General features: G+C 37.7%; 2 protein-coding genes, 1 non-coding gene and 1 pseudogene across 3 annotated transcripts; 2 read left to right on the plus strand and 2 right to left on the minus strand.

Annotated features, from left to right (window-relative positions):
• Positions 1-824: 824 nt before the first annotated feature.
• LOC106390276 (ras-related protein RABG3f) lies at positions 825-2,852 on the minus strand. Its single transcript, XM_013830702.3, has 7 exons — positions 2,633-2,852; positions 2,188-2,214; positions 1,963-2,062; positions 1,591-1,737; positions 1,437-1,517; positions 1,201-1,346; positions 825-1,126 (listed from the first exon to the last, which is right to left on the minus strand). Exons 1-7 carry the CDS (start codon positions 2,683-2,685, stop codon positions 1,060-1,062), a joined length of 621 nt encoding a protein of 206 aa, XP_013686156.1. The 5' UTR covers positions 2,686-2,852; the 3' UTR covers positions 825-1,059.
• Positions 2,853-2,910: 58 nt separating this feature from the next.
• TRNAT-AGU lies at positions 2,911-2,984 on the plus strand. Its single transcript has one exon. It is a non-coding gene; the product is annotated as a tRNA-Thr (tRNA).
• A 237-nt stretch (positions 2,985-3,221) lies between these two features.
• LOC106391826 (putative proline-rich receptor-like protein kinase PERK6) lies at positions 3,222-6,665 on the plus strand. Its single transcript, XM_013832545.3, has 7 exons — positions 3,222-4,039; positions 4,503-5,141; positions 5,229-5,299; positions 5,592-5,668; positions 5,799-5,943; positions 6,038-6,199; positions 6,274-6,665. Exons 1-7 carry the CDS (start codon positions 3,364-3,366, stop codon positions 6,562-6,564), a joined length of 2,061 nt encoding a protein of 686 aa, XP_013687999.1. The 5' UTR covers positions 3,222-3,363; the 3' UTR covers positions 6,565-6,665.
• A 291-nt stretch (positions 6,666-6,956) lies between these two features.
• On the minus strand, positions 6,957-8,350 carry LOC106391827 (annotated as a pseudogene).
• Positions 8,351-10,359: the final 2,009 nt, after the last annotated feature.

Genomic DNA, 10,359 nt, shown 5'->3' on the forward strand with positions numbered 1-10,359 from the left:
TTAATAAATTATTATATAACTAAAAAAAATATATATTAACAAGAAAAATATATGTATTATGCATAATATGTAAACACGTCAATATGGTTGGGCCTAAAATATATAATATTAAGCTATTAATAAATAATGAGATTTATTTATTAAATTAGATAATTGTTAATAAATTCATGCTGTCAAAAAAAAGTTAATAAATTCATACAATTAAAATTAACCAAAAACTAAAAAATATTTTAAAAATAAAAAACATAATTCCATTAATGTGTTGTTATCTAAAAAGCTATTTTCAATCATAAATTTTTACATAAAAATGCATAATTAAGTATTAATCAAATATGAAAATTAAACTTTGAATAACTGAAAAGAAAATATTCAATAATTTCAAATATTTATTTATTAATATTGAAGGTAATGTATAAAGAGATTTTTCAATTATTTATAATAAGTGAGAGTTTCTAAAAAATAACGTAATAACAAGCATATATTCTAGATATATAAATAATTTGATGTTTGGTTTAATTTTTTAAGAAACAATAATTTATTATGGTGATAGGTCTTTGACTTAACTTATCATAAACAAAAAATTGAAAAAAAAAATTCTAAATAAGTATTAAAAAATTCAAACTTTTGTTTATTTAAATATTTATTTATTTTTATATCTGTCAGAGAATGATATATTCATCATTTATCTCTTTATTGAAGGCACTGGTCACTTTAATCTTTGTGGACTAATTTGAAAACAGAAACTTGTTTTGGAGCTATTTGAAGCTTTTTCTATATTGGAAAGATATTGTTTGTTTAATCGTTTTTCATATTACTGGGAGGCATGCATAAAAATATGTTTATAATTAAAGATGCATAATAACGTTTTCCTAACCATAATATACTTATTAAACAATTTAAATAAATCGCTTTGAAGGTACCCAGAACAGAACAAATGTACAGCAATGTAGTATAATATCATAAGAGAGATGATAGCTGGTGAAGAAAAGGGGTAATGGGAAGAGAGACAAGTTTCCCATTGTTGAACTCAAAAGCAATTCTTCTAGGAGAGATGATCCCTTAGCATTCACACCCTGTAGACCTCTGTTGATTGCTTGTCCCGACATCGATTGTGTCTGGCAAGTACCTGGAAAACAAAAGAAAAGACCAAAACGTTGAGACCACCAAACTAACGACTTCAAAAATTGTTTTGAAACTTACAGCTCTTCCTCTTCTCCGGTCTTCAGGGCGTTCTTGGCGATGCATTCGAATGCTTCCTCCACATTGGTGCCTTCCTTAGCTGAGGTCTCAAAGTAAGGGATGTTTCCCTTTGAAGCACACCAAGCCTTAGCTTTTTTCTCTGAAACCTATGATCAAGTACTTGGTCATTTATTTATGTTACATCTCAGAGACATTCCATGAAGAGTGGAAAAGTAAGTAAAGCACATCATACATACCACTCGGCTGTTTCCGCCATCAACGTCGACCTTGTTTCCAATAACCACAAAGGGAAAATTCTCTGGATCCGATGGACTTGCCTGTAAGGAACAATTACACACTTTGCGTTACTGCATCTGCCTAGTGTTTACAGAGGGGGCGAGAACAAGATACCTGGATGAGAAACTCTTCCCTCCAGTTGTTGAGATTGTCAAATGATTTCATGGAGTTGACATCATATACAAGAACACAGCAATCAGCACCCCGGTAGAAAGCTACACCAAGGCTCTGAAACCTTTCTTGTCCAGCTGTATCCCAGATCTGTAGTAACCCACCCATTGGACAGAAAAAGAAACAAACAAGTGAGCTTTTTTCAAGCAAAGAGGGTAAATCAAAGGTAATGATAGATTGCCGTTATATTTATCTATGTTTCTGGCAGAAACTTGTTAGTTAGTTAGTTAGTCAACAACACCTTCCTCATACAATAAAAAAATTCTCTAATGACTAAACCACATACAAAATAAAGAAAGAGACACTAGTAAGAACCTGTAAAGTGAAAAGGCGATCTTCAAACTGGACTTCCTTAGTCAAGAAGTCAGCTCCAATGGTGGCCTTGTACTGGTTGCTGAACTTTTTATTAACATATCTGAAGTTTTATCGTGTTAAAACCCAAAAACAAATGTGCGAAATGAGGACCAAACCAACCAAACAATCAAATTTTCCTTTTAAAATCAATTCAAGACAAACTAATCAAACAAAAAAGTAGGATACTGATTCATCAAAGAGGTTTTCCCCACCCTGCAAAAAAAAAAAAATCACAAATAATAAGAGAATTCCAAATTAGTCTCACTCTAATAAACATAACATATAAAAACAAGTACACGATTTTGATGTCCACCACAAAGCTGTGATTTTGATCAACAACACAGAAAGTAAACCTCAACCAAAAATAATAATAATAATAATCACATCTAACGACAGATAAGTAGAGTGAGTAATTGAAATAAAGGGCTAACACAATTCAACAGCAACTAGATCAGCCAAACTAAGAGATAACCAGATCATATCAGTATCTAAACCGCAGGAAAGGTGTCACTAGTCAGACACCTAAATCTCAAAAAAACCCCACCCAAAATCACGGGTTTGATCGCATACATGTAGAACAAATACAAACACAAAAAAAAAAAAAAGAGAGTGTCTTTGGAGAAAGCTAAACCCGCTATCGCCGAGGATGATGACTTTGAGGAGGGTACGTCTACGAGAAGGCATCGAATCGGAAGTAAACGGATCTAAAAGAGAGACAGGGAGATGTTCTACGATCTCTGTTTGGTTTAATTTGAGGAAGAAACACCTTCTCTATGTGTCCTCAAGAGTCCAAGCTGTTCCTGATCTGTCAAGTTCTTTAGGCGACGACTGTTTTGTCTTTATATTAAAAGAGAATCATTCTGTTAAATTAATCTACAATACGTTTAATACAATATCAACTATCAAATAGCTCTCGTAGCTCAGTTGGTTAGAGCACCCGTTTAGTAAGCGGGAGGTCTTGAGTTCAACTCTCAACGAAAGCATTGTTTCATTTTTATTTCCCTTTATGTATTTTTTCATCAGTAATTATTGTCTATTTATCTGTCTTCTTTCTTCGGTACACCAATCAATTTGTTTTTTTTTTTTTAATAAAACATCGACTTCTAGCCTGTAATTTTCTATTACAAATTTAGCTGAAGGTACATAATTTGCATGGCTGTATTAAATCCCAAATATAGACCCTACAATAATAAGACATTTGAAAATCTGAAGGCATTCTTAAAAATAGGATTTGGAACACAACAAAGAGCTTTGTGTGTTCTCTTTGTTCAATACTCTCTCTCTCTCTTTAAGAAAAAAATCTTAAGGAGAGAGCTTCCGAATAAAAAAACAAAAACAAAAAAGAAACATCAAAAAAATATTATGGCGGAGGGGCAATCCCCACAGAACTCACCTCCGTCATCTACACCTCCATCTCCTCCCTCCTCCGACAACACTCAACAGCAATCTCCTCCGTCTCCTGACTCATCCTCCTCCTCTCCTCCTTCGTCTTCACCACCAGCTACTCCTCCGCCCGACAATGCTTCCTCTCCTCCACCGCCGGATAATGCTTCCTCTCCTCCACCGCCTTCTTCAGACTCACAATCTCCACCATCTCAACCACAAGGCAACAATAACAACAACAACAACAATGGTGGAAACAATGACAACAACAACAACAATAACAATGGTGGAGGAAGCAACAATGGTAATAACAACAACAATGGGAATAGCAACAATGGTGGTAACAATAATAATGGCAACAGTGGTGGAGGAAGCAACAATAATTCTCCTTCGCCTCCTTCTAGAAACAACAATGGTGGAGGAAGCAACAATAACTCTCCTTCCCCGCCAAGATCGCTAGCTCCGCCTAGATCAAGCGGTGGTGGCTCAAACTCGTCACGTAACGATGTTAACACGGGTGCTATCATAGGTATCGCGGCTGGTGCTGGTTTGTTGCTTCTTGTTATGATCTTGTTCTGCGTCTGTTGCTGTCGCAAGAAGAAAAAGAAGCATCAGATGCCGTACTACGCAAGCAGTGGCTACGCCACAGGCAAAGGTAAACACATTAATAGTCAACGCCAAGTCACAAACCTAATCCCTTCTAGCCTAACCTAGTTTCTGTTTTTGGAACCTTTCTTGTGCACCAAGATAACTCAATGAATAACCTGACTCAACAAAATCTTCTTACCTTCAAACCGCATTTCAAAGTTTTTTGTGGAAATCCCAGTAAATTTTATTTTCTTGTTACTCAAGAAAGAAGGTTAAACAAAGTCACCAGCCTTACCGTCGTCGTAGCATAACCTAGTTTCTGTTTTGGAACCTTTCTTGTGCACCAAAATAACTCAATAAATAACCCAACGAAATAAAATCTTCTTTACCTTCAAAGCACATTTCAAAGCTTCATAATCTTTTTTACATACAGAGAATTTGATATGTTGGTGGAAAACCCATCAAATATTGTTTTCTTGTATCCCAAGAAATAAGGTTAAACAAAGTCTCCGTTTTGTTAATCTTCTTAGGTGGGGGTGATCAATACCAACAACAGTACAACCAAAGCGGTCATGTAATGAATATGTCTGGTCAATACTCTGGATCAAACAACGGTAATAACAATTGGATGAATTCACCACCTCCACCACCACCTGGAAGCTGGCAACCATCTCAACCACCCGTCACAGGCGGTTTAAACAGCAGCGAGATCTACTCAGGTCCGCACGGTCCGGCTCTACCACCACCTCACCCTTCAGTGGCTCTAGGTTTCAACCAGAGCACATTCACCTACGACGAGCTAGCTGCAGCAACTCAAGGCTTCTCTAAAGATAGACTGTTAGGGCAAGGTGGGTTCGGGTATGTTTTCAAGGGAATACTTCCCAACGGGAAAGAGATCGCTGTGAAGAGTCTTAAGGCAGGAAGTGGACAAGGAGAGCGAGAGTTTCAAGCTGAGGTCGAGATCATTAGTCGAGTTCACCATCGGTTCCTTGTGTCTCTTGTTGGGTATTGTATTGCAGGAGAACAGAGGATGTTGGTTTATGAGTTCTTACCTAATGATACACTTGAGTTTCATCTCCATGGTAAAAATGGTACCATGCTTGATTGGCCTACAAGGCTCAAGATTGCTTTGGGATCAGCTAAAGGGCTTGCTTACTTGCATGAAGATTGTGAGTCAAAACAAATCTTTCAATGATCCTATAGAGGTCTAACTAGAGAGATGTGATCAAACTTTTAACTTGAATTTGTGTGCTTAGGTCATCCAAGAATCATTCATAGAGACATTAAAGCTTCAAACATCCTGCTTGATGAAACATTTGAAGCCAAGGTATGCTCATGATTTTGAACATCATTCTTATAAATCAAATTCTCTGTGTTGTGGCGGACTAGACGCCCTACAAAAGCCAAGATGTTTGTCACCAGATGTCCAACCATTTGCTTTTGCTTTGTATGATATTGTCCGTTCTAGGTCTAAACCTTCACAAATTTGTTTTTGGAATGGTTGCTTTCCAAAGAGCTACCAGACTTTTTTGGTTTAGTATCTGATTTAGGATTTGGATTTTGTCCTAACATTTTAAGATTTTTGTTTTTTTATAACTGGACTTGGCTCAAATCTTCAGGTTGCTGACTTCGGTTTAGCAAAGCTATCTCAGGACAACGTTACACATGTGTCCACTCGTATCATGGGAACTTTCGGGTAACAAAGAAACATGAAACCACACATTTCAGCAGCTCATTCTTCTATTTCAACACACTCTAGATTTATAGTCTCACCCAAGAATCTGTTTATTTAAATCAAGAATCTCATATTCCGAATCAAATGGCAGGTACTTGGCTCCAGAGTATGCGTCAAGCGGGAAACTAACAGACAGGTCAGATGTTTTCTCCTTTGGAGTGATGCTTCTTGAGCTCATAACCGGACGTCGACCTGTTGATCTCACTGGTGAAATGGAAGACAGCTTAGCCGATTGGGTCAGTAACATATATACCAACATCACAAAACTGTTTCCTAACAATCTTTGTGGCCTAACGATCTATATACAAATTGTGTTACTTTGTTACACAGGCAAGACCCTTATGCTTAAACGCAGCTCAGGATGGAGATTACAGTGAACTAGTTGATCCACGTCTCGAGAACCAATACGAGCCTTATGAGATGGCAAGAATGGTGGCTTGTGCTGTTGCAGCCATCAGACACTCAGCTAGACGCAGGCCTAAGATGAGCCAAGTAAGTTTTAGGACATAATTAATCATAGGTCCGATCCAAACCACATGTTCTGAGTCACTCTATGACTGTAACAGATTGTTCGAGCTCTGGAGGGAGATGCATCGTTAGATGATCTAAACGAAGGAGCGAAGCCTGGACAGAGTGCACTCTTCGGAAGGGGTTCAAGCTCGGACTATGACTCGGGAAGTTACACTGCGGATATGAAGAAGTTCAGGAAAGTGGCGTTGGATAGCCAGGAGTATGGTGCAAGCAGTGAGTATGGGAACACAAGCGAGTACGGTCTTGACCCGTCTTCCTCGAGCAGCGAGGAGACTCGTAGGGGAGGAGCTAACAACAACAAAACAACTCCTAACCGAGAGTTTTGATTTAGCTGTTAGATTCAAACAATTCAATCCTTGCTGTGTTTTTGTGTGTTTTGTTTCCTTGTGGAATCTTTAAACTTTTTTTAATTTTTATTTTCGTGTCAGATTCTGACCGTTAATGTGTTTGTGTCTGTGAAGAAATATTCAAACATTTGATTGATAAATTATACTAAATATCTCTGCTAATATTGAATTATTATTTCTCTCTCTCTCCATCAACAATCTTTTCTAACTTCAGATTTCACAAGTGAGAAATGAAATGAACGAGGAAGGAACTCAACAACCCAGATTGAATCAAATCTTCAAGTTGGACACTCATGAGTCCTCTGGCTGCTAATATACGAACAAATGCCAGTGGGTAAATCTCTGGTTGTTTCAACTTATGTCACTGCATCTGTCTTAACCCAACACTAGATTTTCGTTCTCATTAGGAAGAAGAAAGTAGTGATAGCGATCTAGAGAAAAAAAAAACATGATTCTGTGACCGCAAGACTTGCAATACAAACAAAGTACAAAAGGTAGAGAATAAGAGTTATAAAGATGCAATCATCACCTTGTGGGTGAGTGTTCTATCTGTGGATATTGAGCATAGCTTTAGCCTCCTTCTCCTGCTCAACCAAATCCTCACTAGCATACTCCCTCAACAACTCCATCTTCTTCTTCAGCAACACCATCTTCTCAATCTCCTTCTCATCAGGCAAAGGAACATGCACCACAAACTCCCTCTCCTTCTCCTTCTCCTTCTCCTCTTCCCTCTCCCTCTCCTTCCTCTCCTCCTCCACAACATCCTCCTCCTCCTCAAACAACACCTCCTTCGCAGCTCCAACGCTCACAACCTCCGCCGCCCCCTTCCTCGCCTCCCTCCTAACCTCATCCAGCCTCCGCCACTCCTCCACCTCCCTCCTCCTCATCGCCCCCTCCGCACTCCTCTCCAACCCCTCCAAAACCCCATCCTCCTCATCTCTATAACCATAATAGCTAGCGTCTATCCTCTTGTAAATATCGTACCTCGTCCTCCGCTTCCTCAGCTCCGGCGGCTTCTCGAAAAGCTCCCTAACTCCGGGAAGATTCTTCGCCGCGCCGAAGTAACGGTAGCCAGGGCCGCGTCCGCTAGTGTTCGGGACATCAACAATGTTTCCTTCCAAATCCGTCATCTTCGCGCCGTGTCTATTGTAATTAGGACCTCCGAGCTCGACGATCCGACGCTCCCAGTGCCATCTCTCTCTGAGAAGCTTGTTGATCTCGTCGTTGAGGTCTCGGAGCCGGTGCTCGCCCAAGCCTTCGTTCTGAATCTCGGCGACTTTGCGGCTGATCTCTCGCATGATCTGCTGTCTCCATTTGTCTGCGTCGGCGAGGCGAGGTAAGGTCGGCGCTGTACGGGCTTCTTGTTCTCTGATTCTTTCATGGTGACGAACCTGTTGAGCATCGACTGCGCTTTCTCTTCGTTACGAGCCATCTTCGATCTTCTTCGGAGTTACGGATTGATTAATCTTCAGAAGAAGGAAGCTCAGTGACAAGAGATCGACTCTTCTCTAGTTTTTTTTGCGGTTAAACCCTAATTTGCACGAGTGCGAGCGGGAGGGAAGAGAGACGATGAAGGAAGGGGAAGTGAGTTAGCGACTTGATTGGGGATGATTGAATTCGATGCTGCACTATTTTTTTCTCAATCCTATGGCGGCTCAAGTTAGAAGCCCATATTTAAGGCCTGTTTAATGAATAAACATGGACGGACCCAGTGAGAACTTGGTTCAGAGTTTTGATAGCTCTTCAACGACTTGACTTTTTATAAACAACGTTTACCAAATGTAATATACTTAACTTACTTTATATGAGTAATAAAAATTGTGATTTATACTCAATTTGTTATAAAAAAAAAAAATGCAATTCTTTCAAATAGACATTTTTAAGTTTTAGTCACAAAAATAAACCTCAAAAACTTAAATAACCAAAATAGCATTTTTTTTTTTGAAAATTTTAATTTTTTTTTTAATTTTTAAAATTTGAAATCCTATCCCCAAAACCCCACTCCTCAACTCTAAACCTTAAACCCTAAATTCTAAACCTTAAACCTTAAATTCTAAACCCTAAACCCTAAATCCTAAACCTTAAACCCTAAACCCCATCCCTTAACTCTAAACCCAAATGTCTAGATTAATTAACCCTAGGGTATAAGTGCATATTTATTTATTTTTTGATAAAACATTTAAGTCTATTTTAGTCATTTGTTAAGTGTCAGAAATTAGGAGACTTTGTTAGAAATTAGGAGACTTTGTTAAGAACTATCAGCCGATTCTCCACGCTAGTGTGGTTGGTCATGAGCTTGATGTGGAGAAGCAAAGATTTGGGGTATGTTCTAATGAAGTATCTAGAGCTGTTAGGGTTTAAGCTCGAAGGGATAATGAGTACATCAATCGCTTATTTGGTATGCATTGGTGTGAGTTCTAGAGATATTGGTCCAGTTGTGACTCAATATCCTCATCTATTGGGAATGAGAGTTGGAACAATGATCAAACCTCTTGTAGATTACCTCATTTCCATTGGAATTGTGGCTAGGATTGGTAGAGAAACATGCTTATATCGTCGGGTACAGCCTCGAAGAGACTGTTAAACAAATTTAGACTGTTTGATTAGCTTTGGCGTCAAGGAATAGCTGCTACCTTTAGTTACCGGTAAAGGACAAGATGTCTACACAACACTACTTTTTCAGCGTGAAGCTCAAGATTGATCCTGAAGGATTTGCTTGTGTTGTTGAGAAGATGCCACGAGTTGTAAGCCTTAAGCAGTTAAGCATAACGTGATAATGAAACCTTTTAGAGTTTCTGTTAGGAATTTATGGAACTCGTTCCTCAACTGCAGTGACCAAAGGTTTGAGGAACGGTTGGAATGTAACTTTACTGATGCAGATATGCCTAGTAAATAGTAATGGTAGTGATGAGGTTGTATCTTGCGATACTTACATTATCTATGATATACATCTTATTTTAATGATATTTCAGAAAAAAATATCATCAAAATCAGACATAATAAACCCACAAAAAAAACAGTTTTAAAAATTATTTTCAATTTTTCAAAATACTCATCAAATTTTACATTCTTTACTTTACCCAAAATTGGGCCCCACCTAAATTTAATTGGTTAAGATTTATCGTGGAACCCATATGTGAATTGATTTGTAAATAGTTTATTTAATTCATGGATTGGTGAGGTGGAAGAAATATATTAAACAATTATAGGGTAATTTAAGGATGAAAAGGAGAGAAGGATAGTGAAAATAGAGAGGGGATAAGGAGAATGATTTTTTTTTAAATAGCATATTGAGTTAAAGTCCGTTTTATTTATAAGTATCTAAATTCTTTTACTTTATATTTGATCTAACAACAATGAGTATTTGAAAAATCAAACGGATATATATTATATACTAGGATCGGCCCGCCCTACGGGCGGGATTTATATATTTGTGTTATGATAATTTGTTTTGTTGGTTTTGGGATTTTAAATATATGGTTGTTTATGTATATGGTACATAAACTTTTTCGGGGTTTTTGTCTTTTTTTTAACTAATGACTCTAGGAGAGTGGTTTTGCGTTTATGGTGTCTTTTTTTAAAGAAAAGTAGTTTATATATTGTATTTTGATGTATTAATGTACTTAGATATCTGATGTGTTGGATTTAATATTGTCACTATATTGAAACGTTTAGATGTTATGGTTTAGGAGGGTTGTATTATGTTTGTGTGTTGCTATTGAAACGCATTTGTTGTATATGAATCATATGATTGAGTTACGTGGAATTTTTTGT

The sequence above is a fragment of the Brassica napus genome, chromosome C1, assembly GCF_020379485.1.
Source record: "Brassica napus cultivar Da-Ae chromosome C1, Da-Ae, whole genome shotgun sequence".
Taxonomy (NCBI): Eukaryota; Viridiplantae; Streptophyta; class Magnoliopsida; order Brassicales; family Brassicaceae; genus Brassica; species Brassica napus.